The sequence below is a fragment of the Calidris pugnax genome, unplaced genomic scaffold (assembly GCF_001431845.1).
Source record: "Calidris pugnax isolate Ruff unplaced genomic scaffold, ASM143184v1 scaffold45, whole genome shotgun sequence".
NCBI lineage: Eukaryota > Metazoa > Chordata > Aves > Charadriiformes > Scolopacidae > Calidris > Calidris pugnax.
The window spans coordinates 3,378,009-3,397,586 of record NW_015090764.1 but is presented as its reverse complement, the minus strand read 5'-3'; the positions used below and the strand labels follow the sequence as shown (position 1 = coordinate 3,397,586).

At 40.5% G+C, this 19,578-nt stretch overlaps 1 protein-coding gene across 2 annotated transcripts in view; it reads right to left on the bottom strand.

The window, feature by feature from the left end:
• The window catches only part of PITPNM3 (PITPNM family member 3), a 61,611-nt gene that overhangs the window by 11,829 nt on the left and 30,204 nt on the right, over positions 1 to 19,578 (bottom strand). The window contains exons 7-13 of one of the 2 annotated variants that reach the window (XM_014957588.1): positions 16,541 to 16,730; positions 14,157 to 14,276; positions 11,805 to 11,977; positions 10,669 to 10,838; positions 7,907 to 8,077; positions 2,934 to 3,128; positions 2,050 to 2,198 (exon numbers count right to left, since the gene is read on the bottom strand). In XM_014957588.1, the coding sequence (XP_014813074.1) occupies positions 2,050 to 2,198; positions 2,934 to 3,128; positions 7,907 to 8,077; positions 10,669 to 10,838; positions 11,805 to 11,977; positions 14,157 to 14,276; positions 16,541 to 16,730 (1,168 nt within the window). The remainder of the gene's footprint in view (positions 1 to 2,049; positions 2,199 to 2,933; positions 3,129 to 7,906; positions 8,078 to 10,668; positions 10,839 to 11,804; positions 11,978 to 14,156; positions 14,277 to 16,540; positions 16,731 to 19,578) is intronic. The other variant, XM_014957675.1, reaches the window with a different exon arrangement.

The window sequence follows — 19,578 nt, the reverse complement described above, 5'->3', positions numbered from 1 at the left end:
CAGCTGGTTTTCTGTGCTGAAGTTTTCCACCCTGGGTGTCCTCTCTGGAAGAGCGGACCAGAATCATTTTGAAAGATCTCTCGTATGAAGTCCCTTGACTAAAATCCTGCTGCATTCAGCCTTAGCAAAGCAGTTTGCATGCAACAAATCATAGTAATGTTGAGAGGTCACTGCATTTTTTAACAAATTGGCATAAATTCAATTCACTGGAGGTCACATGCAGGAAATGCATGTGCCCATGGGGCATTCAGGAGCCATTAGCCTTAACCTTAATGCCCAGCAAGGGCAGAATGTCCAGACCACGCTGGAGCTAACCAGTCCTTTATGTAGCGCTGTGAGCTCACATATCACTTTACAGGCATGTTCCAACTGCTTGAAGGGCTTATTAATTCTAAAAGCTGTAATGCACATACAAGGCTAGGTAAGGCACAATAATGCAACTTGATATGAATGCACAGAAATAACAAGTAGAATAAAGTAAGACTGATTGCTAACAGGGCTCAGAGAGATATTTGAAAGGAAAGATGGGAGAATGTTCTGATGAATTCCAGGCAAAAATTTTCCTGAGAAAGAAGACGAGATGACAAGAGCTATAAGACAGCTGCAAAGGAGAGGAGAAACATCTATGTACAATTATCTAGGGTCCTTGAACAGAAAAAACAGGGATTTGCACCCTGTCATTTCCAGTAGATTTGGGATGAGCATCAAGTAAAATTCCTGTTCCGGAGACTGTTCTGGTTCACAGAAAAATTCTTCAGCAACTCCTGCTTTGCCTTGATTAAGGTGATGCTAGTTATAAACAAAGCTTTTTACATTAGCTTTTAAAATTCTGCATTGCTTGATGACACATTTTGACTGGAATCAGATATACTAAAGGATCCTCTGAAAGGACAGCAAGAGACTGAAGGACTCTTAGAATTTTATCAATTAAAAACGGCAATCAGAAACTCCTCGAGTGGTCTGGTTACCAGCCAGGTTGGTGCCCTCTCCACTCACAGATGGGGATGTGGAGATGGGGCTCAGTACGACCGCACAGGGTGACTCTGCAGCAGTTGTGACCCAGAGGGAACTTGGACTCTGAGCTTCCACTGCCAGAGCTGCCGGGTGAGTCTCCAGGGAACTGACACTTGACACCAGCACCATGGAGTGGAGGGATTAACACTCAGAGACCAGCAAAAGGAGTCGTGAGAGGCAGGCACACTGACATCTGCCAAACTGATTTAATGAAAAAAAGTCACGCTACTGTTTTCCTGGCAGCATCTGTTTCATCATTTACGGGATGTAAAAAATACACTGATTCTTAGGTTAATCCAAATTAAACTGCTTGTGACTGGTTTTCAGGTGAGGGTCACTTCGGGTTCTTGGAGGGACACTTAACCTGCAGGTTTCACTTGAGCACCTTTAATTATTCTTTGTAGCACAGGTGAGATTTCTCAGCCTTCTCACTTTCTCTAGAGGTCAGAGCACTGTGTTAGGGATAATGTCACTGTAAGCTGCTGTCTAATTACTGACATGGTAGGAACAAGAAATCCATCATATGACTTGGAAATAAATTCTGAAGAGACGGTGCACACAATGCCTTGAAATACTCTGGTATAGTTACAGGAGAGACTTGATTTTCTGACAGGAGCAGTACTTTCAAACTGCTGGTTTATTATCAAATGTATGCTAATAATTTGATATTTGTTGGGGAAATACATAATTAACTAAGTTTGGAGATATCCTACTCCTTCAAATCAGGAGGAAATTAATACGTAATACAGGGTTATACTGATCTGGGGCACGGGAGCGGTGCGCGAGGTGTATGGGACAGCGCGTTCCCAGCCACACAGTCAGAAACTGGAGCACCAGCCAGCGGTGCCAATGGGGGGCTCACTGTCCCCTTCCCCTCTCCAATGAATCCACATCTCCTACACCCATTTGCATGTGATGCAACCACAGTTAGCCATCTAACTAACTAAAGGTTAAGAGACTGATCACCCTTGGAAGATGCAATTAACAATCACAAGGTTATTTGCTGCAGAGAGAAAAAATAAATAGATCAATGACCTGTCTTAAAATGAAGGCCACAACGTCTGTTGATTCCCAGTAGCTGGCATGGAAGAGATGTGGCAGGGCCACGGTTGGAAAGGCTGTCAGCACATCTGGACAATACAAGGCATAATCTATTCGTTTTGTTCCCCACCACTTTGCAGTAACTACAAAAAAAACCAAACAAAACAGCATCACATTTCTATAAAATATCTTCTTAATAAATCTCTTGCTGTCTTTACGTTTAATCTAGACAATTGAATGAAGTCTGCTTTTTTAACCTTGACATTTAGAGCCTGTTAAAAATATCTATCAAATATGAAAGTTCTGTTTTCACTGACTGCATCATCACTTAAATGTCTTCAATCTAAACAGTTCTATTGGGTCCAAGAAGGAGTAATCACCTCAGTGTGATTCCCATTGCTTCCTAGTCCATGGAAAACATACCCTGAAAGACTAGTACTTTTATGATAATGTTACAGATTAAGAATTGCAAATGCTTCCCAAATAGTGAATGGAATATTGACATACGCCTAAAGTCTGTAACAGGACAATATAATCATTTATAGCATTTTTAATTATGGGTGACAAATCTTATCTATCTATATTTCTTCATATTTGGAACGTGTCTAAACCCCTGTTAGTATGAAACCCTTAATGACTATTTATGAGTGGCACCTTAATATAAAACTGTGACTTCACGTCTATTTATCTACTTAATTACAAACAGAAGAGGATGCTAAATTGTGTTATTTAAAATCGCAGCAATTTAGGCTGTTCTCATTCTCCTCAAATTTCCAAGTGGGTAATTTTCCTTTTCATAATAAACTTTTCCACAGAAAGGATGTGGAGGGAAGGGTTGTTGCCAGATCAGACAGCACACAGCATCAGGCTCCACTCACTGTTGGTGAGGTCTGCTGATGGCAAGCTTTCCGTTGACCCTGAGTTTTCACTGTTTGTGCTGGCCAAGCTCAACTTTCTTGTTTTTCCTTGTGGTTGATCAGATGCGTTTGGAGATCCAGGGCTCTCCTGAGAGAAAGGTATGTTCAAAGAGCTGTTCTCAAGGAACAGAGCACTGTGGTTGTGGATAGCATCACCTGCAGGTTACAGAAATTAAAATAATAAAAAAAAAAACACCAATGGGATGAACAACATGCCTTTGGAACTAGTGTGTGTGTGTTAATTTTTTTTTTTTACTTTGTTTTTAGTACAGAACTAACGAGCATTTTCCTGAATAATACCAGATTTAATGACCACAGATGAAATGCCTTCAGAGTGAGGAGGACAGCATGAGACGGTGCAACTAAATGGAGAAAGACAACCCACTGCTATCAAAGTGCAACAGCAGGTGGGTGCTTTGGCCAAGATCTTCCAAACTGGGTACTGATGTTGGGAAGCTATTTTACTTTGTCTCAACCCTGTCCATTTTGAAGTGATCCCTGAGAAGAGCTACACAGCCCTAGGAACCTGCGACACTTCTCTTGTCCTCTTCCTGACATGAGCAAAATGACTTTAGAGAGAGAACCTTCAGCAAGGATATCTACTGGTTTGCATGTTCCCAAATGGAACAGAATTCTCATTTATTCATGCCACTCTGACAAAGCCAAGGGCCACAGCTAACACCTGTACTTAATGAAAAAAACACAGCCTTCCTCCCGAAGGAGTGTTTTGAAACATGTAAGAACAGACATGCATTTAAATAAAAGCATTACTGATAATTTTGCTTGAAGCAGCCTGCACATCCCTGCTGTACCTAGGAAAGGCAGAACCTCAACTGGGAGACAGGACATACAGCAAAGTGCATATCAAATCAACTGACTCCTCAGTGTTTTTTTTCAGAGAAAAAACTTCTTGGAGAGATTAAAACAGTGAACAGAAGAAAAAAGGACACCCAGTTCAATGCACACAATACAAAAGAAAGCAGACGGCCCTGGATGATGTATTGCTCCATTTCTGAGCGTATTTCAGTCCCCTTCAGACAAATAACTGCAATCGTGCTGTGCTCATCTTTCACATGGTCTCAGGTTGGATACTATTTCATATGATTCTTTATGTAGTGGAGGCTGGGAATAAGTTTCCCTTCAACTTTTCCAGTCTTACCAACTCTCAATGCAATGAATACACACAGGAAAACACAACAGGAAGCTGCTGCTTTCAAGGTCACCATTCCTTAAAAATATACATTGGAAGCATAAGTGCCTATAGAATATCAGAACTGGTAAAACATGTCACTGTTAAATGAAAACAAATGGCAGCAAAGCTCCCTACAATCTCCTCCCTTCCAAAAAGCAGACACAGCTAGAAAGATTCTGGCTTGTTTTGACATAAGCCTGAGTATCTCAACTGCATGAGAAAACACAAGGAGCTGCCCTCCAACTGAATCAGAGAAACGATTAATTCTAACACTTTGTGATGGGTATGTAGTTTGGACAGAATATGTTCAATTGTAGTTTCCATGGGAACAGGTGCTTAGAGTTTTCATTAAGGAAATTGCAATGTACTGTTGTTTCAAAGGAATCTTGTTGACACCATGCAGCAAGGAAAGCCATGTGTGGCTACAGGAAAGCTTGATGGAAGTGAAAAGAATGGAAGGATAATTTCTCTACTTCCTTTGTCTCAGGCAAACTATATGGACACCAACACAGACAACTGAAAAGAAAATACAATGCTACTTTCCTATTAGTTAACTCACAAGATGAAGTATTAAATGCTCTTTGCAGTGAAAGAAGCAGCATAAGGAAGTAAAAGGTCCGATTCTATGTCGTCCAGCAAGGCACCTGGTTCTTCTGACAACAAACCCCAAATTAGGTGGCCTAAAATACCACAGCAAATGAGTTCACTGAAGAGAGCAACAGAACCCACAGACATAAGCAGTGAGGAACAGGGAAGGTGCCAATTTGCACACCTTTAGGGGTCTGAACCAGAACCCTGACCCAAACATCAACCAACAGGGAATTCCACAGAGGAAGCTGCAACAAATCCTAAAAACGAGCGCTAAATCTCCATGAAGTGCTCATGGTTGGCAGTGTTCTGATACATACTATCTGTTTCCCCTGACTCACTGAATAAAAAAAAGTTGTATTTTAAAAATAAATTTTCTGCTTCTGAATCGTTGTTGCTCTGCTGAAACAGTTGCAAATTGACCCTAATCTTATCCTTCCTCCCCCATTATAATTTTTCAAGAGTTTTGTTTTTTCATTCCCACTAAAATGGAGACAGAAGTAAAAATAGTAACTTTGCACAGAATGGAAAACATGTTGTGAGCCAACCTCTCTCTGCTAATTTTTCTTTCTCTTTGCTAGTGTTGACTCTCCTACACAATCAGAAAACTGAATTTAAACCATGCCTCAAATAATTTTATTTTATTAAGCTATTTCATCAATAGCCTAATAATGTCATCACATCCACACTAGGAATATCAACAGTTGCACCTGACCAAGCAATTGACAGAAAGAGGAATAATTCCCTGGGCTAGTTTCTGTGATTGTCAAAATCAAGCCTGGTAAGAGCCAGCTTTCATCATCATCATTAAGCTCTTAATAGGTCAGTCCATCACACACAGAAAGAATACCACATTCTACAGTCAGAATGATGCTGGGGCAGAGTTAACGAGAAGCGTCGATGCCTGTTGGATGCAAAAGGCAATCACCCAGATAAAAGTGTGCTCTGCTTTTTAAGTCATGCCATTTAAGTCTTTGATGTTTTCTGAATCTCAATGGAAAAAGTAAATTCGATAAACTAAAAGCTTCAAGATAAACCTTATGCAGAGCAGCTGACTCCAAGAGTTTTGTTTGATTGGCAAGAACTGAAAGAGAGCTATAGAAGTCCAACCCCAGCATCGTGTTATCGCTGAACTGTTCCTAGAAATCATCTTGTAGTAAAATTTTTTGTGCAGTTTCCAAATCAGACTTTTTTTTTTTCACAGAGGCACCTATCAGGAATTTCAGGCAGACAACAGAATCATTCTTATTTTAATCATCACATCTTATGAGAAAAGGAATAGTGAATGAGATTGTTTAATGACATGAAAGACTATTAGAAAAGGCTGTTTTGGGCAGTGCATAATAATTACAGTTTGGTGTAACTAGGTCTCATCAAAACTGGTTAGTAAAATACCATTCCAGTTGACACCATGAAGGCTCTCATTTTAAGAAATACTATCACAAGCCCAGGTATCAGAGAACAGGAAAAAAAATTATAGTCACTAGAATTAATCCTTTGTGAATGATGAACCTTAAATTCCAAAAGGATCTCAAAGCACTTGCATTTAAATGGGACGATTTCACATTCACTGAAATGTAATGCAGCTCAGGTGTAAAGCACGGCAATGATTTAACTCTGCACAGAGATTTAAATACAAAACCATACTATGGAACATTTGCTGATCATAAGTAGTCAGGAATTTTTATTTTATAATATATCCAACAGACAGGGGTTCCAGATTTACATGCTCTGCAGGGGAATCTTCTGACCCAGTGCCTTAGATAAATTCAAAAAGAACACCAGTTGTTCCCAGATCACTTATACAGCCTCTGCTTCATGAATCACTGTATCTGAAGGTTTTACTTTAACACAACAAAGCTGGTGAAATGTACCAATGCAAGGTTTTCATTTTGAAAAGCAGCCTAAGGGAACTGTTCTTCCTATGACAGTAATTTAAAAGAGGGTTCATCTTTTCAAGATAGCCTTAGATACATCTCAGTGACAGAACTTGTGCCTAACTAACCATCAGGATTTCCAACTGCACAGTGAGGCTTTCTAGTAACTCCAAGAAAGAATGCAAAGCAGGCTATATATTGCCATTGAAAGAAAACTCAGACACGGGGGTGAGAAAAGAGCACATATTCCCTGGTTGGGACTGTCTCTCACCTTTGCTATTCCTGAAGTCAGTTCTCAAGGAACTGCTAGATCTTCACGTTTCAGTGAAGCCAACACCTAGAAATCAACCTTCTTCAACTCAAGGTCCACTGTTGCTTTTCAAACATTGATTTAATCATATTCAAAGTGATTTGCATCCAACGTTCACCATATTTGAGCAGATAAAACAAAGGAGTTCTGTGTATCTACTGCAGAAAACACTGCCATTTTGCTATATTAGCCTCCAACCTTAAACTCTGAATCCTGAAAGGCCTTTTGAAATACCCTGCTAAGGCTTGAATTCATGTCTGAATCTGTAGCAGAAAGAATAAATCTAATGTGCATGCACATACAGATACACCGAGCAATTCCTTTTTTTCATAATATGACAAGTCAAGATACTTTCCACCTATATGATTTTATCTAATTTTCTATAAAGTCAAAACAGCACAATTCCTTCTACTGCCACCTTGCTTATCCATGTTTTCCTCTTTCTTCTCCACAAATCAGTCTATTTCTATTTTTTCCTAGATTCAAACACTTGCTACCCAACATAACTACTCTTTAGTAGCCTACTTAGGAAAAGAGCAATCAAAAGATGATTTGCTCGGTGCTCTGAATTGTCCTAATAGATATCTACAATAAACCAACCACAAGTGACCAAGAGAAACCATATCTGAAGATCTAGGCAAAGATCAACTAATTGTAAAAATAAATTGTTTAAAATTATAGTCAAAGACATGGAAGCTTGCAAGTGACTCTTTAACTAAAGCAGTGGTATCACCATCCAACTCCTCTTTAACACAACTAGCATCACAAAATTCAAACATAAGAATAATTTTCTCTCGGTAATCTCCTCTGGTTCCACACTTGATAAATATGTCTATGCCATTCTGCCTCAGATTACTTGTTTTTGGCAATGTTAGCACGTTGGTACTTCAAATCCTCTCGAGCTGTGTAAGGAGAAAACGCTTAAGAGAAAAACAGGTAAGAAGAGCTATGAAAATAGGCACTGTACCTAACTGGTAAGATCTTCCATCCCCAAGCGGGTATCTCTGGTAGCGTGGGACAGTGAATGGGGGCAGGAGGTGGAATCTTTTCTCCAGCAATGGTTCAAGTCTGCAGGCAGAGGGGTCAGCAGAGTGAAAGAAACTGTACACTTGGCTGCAGGCAGGGCGGACCTGGCACACTTGAACGAGAATGAGACTGAGTTCAGTATTGCCCCTTCACAATTTTCAAGGAGTCTATACAAAACATGGTTAATATGGTCTTCTGCAAACTCCAGACTAGCATACATCCAGCCACAAGAAATTTAACTAAATTGTTTGCTATTTCATAGGTAAAGAACACTTTGCTGCAAAGGAGTTTACAGAGACATCACAATCAGAGATGCAGACATGCAGCAGATGTGGAGACCAGCCACAGAAGGAGATGGAAGTAAGAAGAAAGAAGTTTAAAAATCCTGTAAATATATTATTGAGCATTACAGCTATGATACTCAGCACTTCAAATATTTACCAGCAAAATGGTTTGATGGGCCTGTTACATCCAGAGGACTTAAATCTAGGTGACAGCAGGAGCAGTTAGGTTACAGGAAGCACTGCAGTTTCTGAAGTCACATTATGGGAGCTAACGTACAAAAATGAGGTTTTATGATTCTTATGATTCTTTGCATTAAGCTCTGTGTGAGAGCATTTAAGCATAGCAGAAATTAATTCTTTGCAAGGAAAATATAATTCTCTTGCAGAGCCCAAATAGTGTGCAGTACATTCTGTGAAGTAAAGCATTGCACTGCATTATAATTAAAACCATATTTTGCCAAGCCTATAACTTCGACATATGTATTTAGGGATCTAGTGCTTATAAACTACAGCACTAAACTGGGTATTACTCTACTAAACTAGAGCTTCCTTCCCTAGTGGGTAGTATATTGGTTTATTCTTTCTTTCTTGTCATGTTTAATATTAACTGTCAGAGCCAAACATATAGGAAGCTTAATCTAATTAAACCAGTTGCCTAATTGTGTCTTCTAATACTTCTTGCACAGAAACTTTTTCTGTGTGTGTCTGCCTTCTGGACATGCACAGAAGGCAGACAGACAGGAATGCAAACAGCAGGGTTATGAAAGTTGTCAGCATAGGGCAAATTATGATATTTAGTGGCAACAAGAAAGCATGTCCTCTGAGTTATCAGCTGTTTTCACACCCCTCTTCCAATGTGGCAATGGAATACAGCACATGATGTTCCAAAGAAGATTACTTCCTACTACTGTGGCATTTAGCAGTACTAGTTCCCATTGAGAACAAGTGCAAAACACCCAACAGTTACAGCCATCCTAAGGTAGAACAGTGCCACTTTGTGGCTGTAACTAAATGCTCATGATAAATTTGGAATTAAAAAACATCAACATTTTCATAGGGTGGCAAGCCTCTACCAAGGATAATCAGCACACCGAGAGTGGAAGAATCTGCCAGAGACACACAAATGACCAGTACCTTAGAAAAATAAGAGCTAAGACTAGACAGCGGGAAGATGACAGAAGAGAGTGCTAGAGGGTAACCAGAACTGCCAAAGAAGCACTGAGAGACCAACAGAATATTCAACAGAAGAAAATTAAAAGGCACTTGGCAAAGGAAATAAAACCCCAAACCACCACCATCTTCACAGGGAAGTGTTGCTAATCTTGTAAAGAAATCCCCAAAGACAGAAAAACAAATTGCAGCGCAGTTTTCAAAGCCAGCCATCACCTATGTAATTCCTGTTCATTTCCCTGACAGCTCTTTCACAGAAGCAAAAAGCCTTAGTTTGTGGGAAAATATGTATGAATTTCCATTCTCTTTAGCTGAGCTTTGGGGTTGGGTTTGTTTTTTATTTGAATAAAACTGAGTATTGCAAATATGAGGAATGAAATGCAAGTTGCAAGTTTAATTACGCTCTCTTGTAAGTCCATGGAACTTGCTAAAAAAAATCCTACCAAATTTCTAAAAGCTCTGAAAGACACAGGTTTTCTCATTTTTTCAATTATGGCAAGTAAAATAATTTTTTCAGTTGATTTTACATTCCACTTTATTCCTGCAATCACATGTGACTTTGAAAACTACACTACTCAAAACTCCATAAATTGAGAAGAAATAAATTGTGAGTCCTCAACTGTTGTCTCTTCGTAGTATTGCAACTGATTTTTCTCCCTCACCTGATAAATGAATGTATCATTTCCTATGAAGATGCTGTGCTAACCAAACCTCAGAGGGAAAACAAAAACACAAACTGAATTTTGAAAAGTAAAGTAAGCTCATATATTAACTGAAAAAACAACAAAATTCAGATGTATTTAGAAAGAAAACAAAAAAATCCTGTATGTATCTGATCACTAGGCTGTTACCAGAGATGAAAAAATGGCCCACAACCAACACACCCAGGGGCCAAATTTACCCCCGAAGAGAGACATGAGTAAGACTCAATGCTGAACCAAGCACAGATGTTATTTCTGTTTCTTTTCAAGGACTGATCCTTACTGAAGTGTAAGCTTCATGTTGTATGACATGGAATATACGTCGTACAACAGAGCAGAAGACACATGTGGCCGAAAGCAGTGACAGCCCCAGAACAGGCCCCATCACCTCAGTACCTACTACACTAACACTCCCATCTTTTAGAGGAAGAAACTTAGCCTAGTTAAAGACTGGGGAGTGAAGTTTTTCATTTACCTCCTTTTACAGCAGTCTCTTCATTTACAAAGTTCATTAAGCAGCCTGTATTCCAACCCTAGAAAGCGCTTACCGGCCAGGCCAGGCAGAACAGTGCTCCTCATGGCCAGCACCAGGCCCAGCGGTGATCCAAAGAGGAAAAAATCAGACACCTCGAATTCAAATCGGCCCAGGTTTACTTCTGAGAGACTGGAATCCACAGGAGGAAAGTCTGTACCATCTTTCAATACATTAGAGTGGATGCTGAGCAAAGAAAATGTACTGATTCAACAATAATGAAGAGGGCAGACACTTTACAACATATCAATATCCAGAGAACCCAATGGTTTGAAAATAAAAGCAGAACAGTCAACAAAAGCAAAGCATAGTACATTTAGTCAAAGCAAGAAAATAAAATTACCTTAAACTGCTACTAACAAAACTGCCAGACTTGAACTAAAGCACAGTAGTAAGTCTGCACTATACTCAATTTTAGCAGAACTAAAACTTCAACACACAGTAAGATTTCTCCCTCTGCATCACTCCCAATGAAATAAAGGAAATAAGATGATGGGTAGAGGAAAAAAAGCACCAAGTATTCAGATAAGTAAAAAACCCAAAGAACTCAGAATAGGCAGAAACAATGAGACAAAAGGAATGCTTATCTTCCCATCAAATCTGTGTTTTAAAGGTTTCTTAAGATCCAGGAAAACTAATCCACTTAACTATCCCTCCCCTAACCTCCTTCTCATTTAACCCAAACTTTTATGCAGGGTTCTTTTTGTTGTTGTTTTAAAGCTGATCTGAATTGCTCACACCAATGGGAGCACCTAAAGCAATTATCTCACTATAATCAGAGTAATAGTAACCCTGGAACTGAAGTCAGAGAGATCTTTAGAACAAAAAACATAACAGAAATTTAGAATTATAAAGCATTCATCCATCTTGATTTGGGGGGGGTGCACCGAAGAAATGGAACTACTTGCATTCAGTTTTGCATATTCAAAACCCTTCAACTGAATAAAGATTAAATAAAAAACTCTCCATGTGTGATTAAGTTCATACTAGATGCAAAATCTCTGTTGTTTCCTTTGAGGGTATACAGGGATTTTAAGCAAACCTCCAGAACTGCACCACAAATAATCACAACTGTTCTGGTAGCTCTGATGCTGACAGGCTGCATCCCACAACAAGCCTTTTTCCTTTACTCAGTCACCAATGACTAGTTACCTGGTCAGGAAAGCATGATGCTGGCTGATAGTGTCACAGTCATAGGTGGATGAGTCACTCTGTTTCCTGGGCATCGGCTTCTCATCCTCCACCATCCCCAAGATGTCAATATTGCTTTTGCTCAGGCGTTTGCTGCCACCCAGACTGCAGTCCTCTGCTACGGGGGGATTATCCTTCAGAGAACGAACACAGCAAAAGGAGGATTTAGACAGTGACCAAAATACAACAGAGCCTATACGAAATGGCTGCATTTATACATTTGACCTCACTTTATCCAAGAAAGGGTGGAAGGCGTTAGACTTTCTTTCTCTCTGCAGTAGAAGATAAGGAAAGAGATGAAGATTAAGTTTCTGTGTAAGATGTAAAGCCTAAAAGCTGGAAGGAGCACAGGGAATTTTAGTGGGGGGAGGAGGAGAACTAACACAAAAGCTTTATCCCTCATGACTTCATCATTCTTAGAGAACTATAAATATCATAAGGTAATCAGAAGGGGTCTTACCTGACTGCACAAAATGCTCATTACAACATTAATGGTCTTGCTCATTGTGTTCCATGGATGCGGGACCTGAATTTTTGAGAATGTGAACTTCTGCAGGATGCAAGAGGAGACCAGTGGTACCATATCTTTAAGGTACCCATTAAAATAGGAAATAGATTTATTTATTGTTCATTTCCTCCAGCATTTCTGCAGATTGCACCAGCATCCTCCCTGACACATCCCTATTCCCCCGAGACTTTTACTCCTGCATCCCTTTTCAGCAGCCAATGCGAACGCTGCTTTTCAAATCAAACACCATTGGACTGAATCCCCTGTTCCTGTGTGAGATCAGGTGCATGAGACACCAAAGATCTGGTTCTTTCTAACAACTGTGTAATCCAATTCCATGTAAATCTCTTTCTATTCAGAACAACAAAATAAGACAGTGTGAAAATTCCTGACATCCATTTTTACAAAACTTCAAAAACAGCAACAAGGCACACTGGGAGAACAGATACAGTTAACCCCCTTCTATTGGCATAATTATTTGTTTTCATCCATATTCTACTAACTCCCCCTAGGCAAGGGGAGGGTATGGAGAGAAGAAGTTTTTCCTCTAGCAGAGGAGGACCAGGTTCAGGACCACTTGGCCAAACTGGACATTCATAAGTCTATGGGCCCAGATGGGATGCACCCATGAGTGCTGAGAGAGCTGGCAGATGTTCTCGATGGGCCACTCTCTATCATTTTTGAAAAGTCATGGAGAACAGGAGAGGTGCCTGAAGATTGGACAAAGGCCAACATCACTCCAGTCTTCAAAAAGGGCAAGAAGGAGGACCCTGGGAACTACAGACCAGTTAGTCTCACCTCCGTCCCTGGGAAAGTAATGGAGAGACTCATTCTAGATGTCATCTCCAAACAAGTTGAAGAGCGCGGGGTTATTGGAAGTGGGCAACATGGATTTACCAAGGGTAAATCATGTTTGACCAATCTGATAGCCTTCTATGATGCTATAACTGGTTGGCTGGATGAGGGGAGGGCAGCAGATGTCATCTACCTTGACTTCAGCAAGGCTTTTGACACTGTCTCCCGTAACATCCTCATTGGGAAACTAAGGAAGTGTGGGCTGGATGAGGGAACAGTGAGGCGGATTGAGAACTGGCTGTGACAGGACCCAAAGGGTAATGATTAATGGAGCATGTTCAAGCTGGAGGCCTGTAACCAGTGGTGTCCCCCAGGGGTCAATACTTGGTCCAGTCCTGTTCAACATATTCATCAGTGACCTGGACGAAGGGACAGAGTGTATCCTCAGCAAGTTTGCTATGATACCAAACTGGGAGGGTGGCTGACACCCCAGAGGGCCGTGCTGCCATCCAGTGAGACCTGGACAGGCTGGAGAGCTGGGCAACATATTCATCAGTGACCTGGACGAGGGGACAGAGTGTATCCAGTCACTAAAACTTACTCATGAACACCCCCAGGCAGTAGCATAAGGAATTCTAGACCCTATGTGAACAAATAAAAAAATTACTAAAATAAAGATAAAAGACCTTTAGCAAAACCAGGAGACTACCAGAGGCTCTGGTTTACTGACAGAGGATGTTTTTGCATCTACAGTTAGGGATACAATAAAGGGCACTTGGTAACCCTACTTTAAAGATTTACAGATAAAGCCTTCACTAGGGGTTTCTGTGTATCATAAAACTGAAGCTGCAGACTTAATATCCAGACAGCAATTTTTTGACATATGAGCAAAATCCCATGCTATCATGGCAATTTACCAAATCCTTAAATTTTATCTGGTTTATATGGAGCTTATTTCCTCCAGGGAATGAATCTATAGGGTTTCAGCTGTGTGGACTTCTTGTCTTCACCTGAATGCTGCTGACACTTCCTCTCCTGCTACTGTTCCGACTCTCATCAGCTGGATTAGAATTATAGCAGATGGCATCAAAGCCCAAAATTCCTCCAATGCAGTCACCAATGAGACACACCTGAAGAAATAAAAAGATTTTCTGAGGAGATGTAGCAAGTGTTTTAAAAGAAAAAAAGCATCACAGTATTGCAGAATAGTTGCTGTCTTACTTTACACCCTTGTTCCTGTTTTTCTTGTTTGTTTTTTTTACACCTTGGTTCTTATTGCAGCTGAAAATGTGTAGCCACTTTCTCCCACTTCCTCCTTTTATCTCCAGATATATGCCCTGAGCCAAGAGTATCTGTCTCAGGGACTATTTTGACCAGCTGAGAGTTCGGCCAAATGGGCCAGAATTCTTCTAGCTGCTTGCAGCCAGACTGCAGCTCCAGAATTCCAGATCACCCACAGATTTCACGCCACTTAAGATTTCCTTCAGAATCACACCAGGAAGAGGATCTCAAGAGATTAAAACCAGATTGGTCCCTGACAGGACATGGGAACGGAATTTTTAAATGAGGTACTAAGCAGAGAGATTCACTCTTGCTTCACATTTAAGATAAATATAAAAGCTGCATTCAAAGTATGGACCTGGGAATTAAAATACACAGAGTACTAAAATTGGGAATTAAATAGTTGGAGTATACTAGGATGTATCCCACAAGCCTATTCCACTGAACTACTCCCCATCCCACAGGAGACAACCCCTTCCCTCTGTCCCCCGGCCTGTGTCTGAGGATCAGCAATAGCTGTATTACTGTTTTCCTTGATAACAACCCCCACAGTTCACAGGTTCCAGTTTCTCTGCAATCTTCAAACTGAAGCAAATGTTTAGTCTTGTTCCCAACTTCATTTAGTTTAACAGAAGACAGTACTTCTCCTCACAAGCCTGAACTTGCAATATAAATGGACAGAGGAGACCAAAATATGAAAGAAAATATACAAACAGGGCGGGGTTAGGCTATATGGTATATATTCTCGAAGTGCAGGACTTATTCAGAGGTGGAGTTGAGACCAAAGCAAAGCACTGAAGAGAGCACAGAGAAGTTACTTCCATTCCATCAATGCCAATAATTGTTGATGGTGAAAATTCTGTGGAGCATACAGAGGTATTGCAGAGTCTCCCACATGAAATATTAATACATATGTTTGCAAAACACACCAAGGAGACGACTTTGTAACTTTGTCAAAGAAAAAACCAACCTATAACACTAAATTTTTTATATAGAGAATTGTTTTCACAAATATTTCTGTAACTGTTGTAATTCTTCTTCACATAACCTCACCCTTCATAATGTTCTGTCACTGCAGCTGGGCTGATTTTATGCTTCAAGCATAAAAGCACTATGGATATTAAAACTGCCTTCAAACCAAATTTTAGTCTAAAAATATTGATATGCCACAGCATAATCTTATTACTGCTATGGAAAAGAATTTGTTTGTGTAATAAGACACATGCTTTCCTTCAAAGATTACACTGTACTCTATATTAAATGTTGGGGTTTTTTTTACTTTTTCTGAAGTCTGGAAGTCACTGTACTTTAAGGAAGTGCATGTTTCTGGCTACATAGAAGGCCCCACCACAAAATCATTTCAGTAACTCATACAAGGTAGCAGTACCATATCTATTCTATGTGAAGCAGGAAAGTACTGGGTTTTGTAGTCTAAAGATGGAGAAGTAGGAACAATAACTGTGACATGCCAGCCTGAAGTCTGCAAGTGATTTCACTGAGGAGTGGGTCCCATCAGAAAAGTTACATGACTTTCCCAAAGTTACACAGGAAATCTGCAACACTGCAGGCAATGGAGTATTTGCCCTCTAAGTTTCTTTACTGTCAGTTGTTCTACTACTATTGTGATGGAGGCAAAAAAGAAATAGCGAAAGTTAAACACTGGATTCGTTATGCTCTTAGTCAGAGATATCCCAGCTCTTCTCTCAGCTCTAGCAGGTGTGTAATGAGCTCAGTAACACAGTTATTTCTTGCCTTGGGCTGGCACGTCTGTCCCCTGCTTGGCACACCACACAGTGCACAACCAAGGCTTACACATTACCAGAGTTCGCAGCAATACTGAGGAAGAGCTTAGGGGTCAAAATGCTTGTGGGAGAAGGTATAGTATTCTTCTACCAACCGAGTAAGTCCAGGTTAGATACTGCACAAGTTTCCAGAAGTGTCTTTCTCATGCTGGGCACTGAGAGGATGTTTTGCATAGGGAATGCCATACTAACATTCATTCATCATATTTGCAGTATTGTCCCACACTCATAACTAAAAACTGTCAACACAATGGCTTACAAAGAAACAGCCTTGCTTGGAAGGAATTTGATGTAAGAGAAAATAGTCCTACCTGTCCATTAAAACCAGCCCCATCTGTGGATTTGAGAAATTCATTGTAAACTTGATTGGCTCTACTAATCACCATGGCAACTGCATCCTGGTACTGAGGGGATGAAACAGCCAGCAAGGGCAAGGCAGCCAGCGGGATGTGATCTTCGCTGCTGCTGAGACAGCTCTCATCGTAGCTGTAGGGATTTAGGCTAGAGAAAGACACGTTATCATCAGGAAAAACGCAAGAGACAGCAAACAACGTTAGAAAATGAACCGATACTTATTGACAGAAATGGGCTGGGCTATTGCAGTTCACAATGACAGAATACAGGAAAGATTATTGTATCATAGAATTCAACAGCTTAAAAAAATCGAGTTACTGCTTTATGTGAATGAGATCATGCTAGAAGACATTTCTGTAATTAAACATACTTGATGCAATTTTTCCATATACAAGTAGGCATCATTTAGAACAGCAAAGAGATTATTCCATTTCAGCTTTTTTTCCCCAGCAAAGAATGGGATCGAATCGTCACAATGGAACTAGAACACAAGTGTGACAGATGTATTCTTTAAAAGCATACAAAAACATTCTTCCCAGTGTCCTATCCTTTCAAAAAGATGGAACAAAGCTGCACGCATTCTGAAATCATCCGTAAATGTTTGCATAGTAACATTTTGTAAAAAGGAGGCAACTCAAACACAAGCTTAAATTTGATGTCAGCTTTATTTTAGTTCAGATGTGCACTCTGCAAGTTTCTTAGTACATCTGCCAACCGTGTCTTGACTGATTTTTATTGATGAGTGGGGAAAACAATTCACAGAGAGCCAAAGACACAAGGCACATCAGTGTGTGCCAGATTCTCTTACAGTAAGTTGACTGTCCTTTCAAGATTAAAGGAAAGTCAGAAGTATTCTGGGTAATTCAGCTCATCCAAAGTTCACCTAAGGCTGCAGGCAGGCAACTTCAACACTATTTTGTATTCACTTTCTTTAGGAACTTGGTGGGTTATCACAATATTAAAAAGTAAGTTGTCTGAAACAGAATTAGTCTATGTTTTTACTAAAACCTGCATCCTTGAGACTATTACCAGAGTAATGGAAGAAGAACAGAAGACTTGCCATGCTGGTCTTTTTTCAGCCTCACGAGACATTTCCACACTTGCCTCTTGCCGAAGCACTCCGATGATTTGGTATTGCTAATCCAAAGTAGTGTAACGGCTTCTATGTCCTAGAGCTCAGCCGCTCTGCCAAGCTGTGGCAATTTACCACATAACACAGCTTCATTCTGCCAGCTGACTGGATCATCCCAACGCAGAGCAGACATACAGATATATAAACAGTGGTTTTTTTTATTTATATGTGAGATATAGGAAAGTGGTGGAAGGAGACCAGATTAAACAATCTGGAACTTTTACTAGATGGAGTGGTTTTGCCCTGAAAGATCCCTTTCCCTTAAAGCACTATTTGCAGCACAGAGAGGAGACCTGTGTAGGTGCATTCAGATGAAGAGTCCCAGTGGAATCACTCTGAGCCCAGGCACTCGGCACAGACACGGCATCGTTCAAAACCCATGCCAAGGTAGGCAGAGGGTTGTACCACCTTGGCACACACAATGTCTGCCCATTCTGAAAATGGAGGATCCCTTCAAACCAAATAAGAAATCTTGTGCTGCTGCCTAGTCAGTCATCTGGCTCACCCTAAGTGAAACACTGCAGTAATTAACAACACACTTCCTCCCCCACAGTTTGTTAAATGGAACGTTTACCACAAGTTTATGTTCTACAACTGCATCCTGAAGTTCTGGCTGTGAAAGTTGCTGGCGTGAAGCTGCGGAAATGTGAGAGCAGGGAATCATCTCTCCTTTTGTACATCACAAGCAGTTCCACGCAAGACACACAAAGGCAACACCAATCCTATGTCAGTGCTGGGACTGATTCTATAGGACATTCAAACATCCAGCTTGGGTATTTCCAATCTGGCTGAATATCACACACTTTTCCTTCCACTCTACCAGCTCTTCTTCCAGGTAGTTGAGACCTGCAGGCACTGCATTATGAATAACTAAGAGATACTGCTGAGCCCTGTGTTAACCAGGGGCCTGAATGGGTGAGGACAATCTCCCGAACACTCTTTGATGCTTCATCTCTTCTACTGCCAGTACTCTTGCTTTGCATGGCAGCAGCTGGGACATACACACATTCCTCCTTTGTGGTTGGTTCAGTGCATCCCCTTGTTGATGTGAAGTCAGACACATCAAGACCTTCCACGAGACTGGTCTGCACCCTGCCGCCTCTTTCTTTGTGTCTGCCACAGCTTTAAGTCCAGCCAGTATTTCAGAACTTTACTGCATTCCCCATCTCTCCTCTCTAACTCTCATCTGCCTCTCAGCAGGCATCACCACTCCCACATCCACATCTAAAACGTGGTTGTAGACCTCCTCAACTCTTCTGCAGAGTTTTCTGCTCTACATGAGGTTCAAATGTAACCTTGGGCACTATATTGCAACAGAAAGACTATAAAAGTGATCGTCACTCAGGGAAAGCCCCGGACAAAACCAAGAGAAGTTTCTCTTTGTTTAGAAAAGAAGAAATCAAGCAAATCTGATTCTCTCCTCCCCATCACTAAAAAATTCACTAGTTATACATGGTTTACACTTGTAGAAGAACTGAAGCAGAACCAAGAGCATGTGTTTCTTTCTCCTTTCTCTATCATGCCATTTAAAATATTTACGTCAAGGAAAATATCACTAAGGAAAGAAATGTTACCTGAAAAGGTTCTGTCATTTAATGAGTGAATTTCAAGACTGAAAAAGTGGGCAAGGAAGAGCAGCTACTGAAGTGGGTACATCCAATGGAAAATTCCACTTGTTATTTCTAAATTCATTTCACTACAGTCAGGTCATTATGATGATGTGGAAGCCAATCATACAGCACTCAGTGGAAAGTTTCTTCACCACCTGCTAAAACTTGCATTCATTTAGCATGCAAGTAAAGCTGTACAGGAAAGTTGTTTCAGTGGGGGGGGGGGGGGGGGAGCGATAAATTATATTGTGTA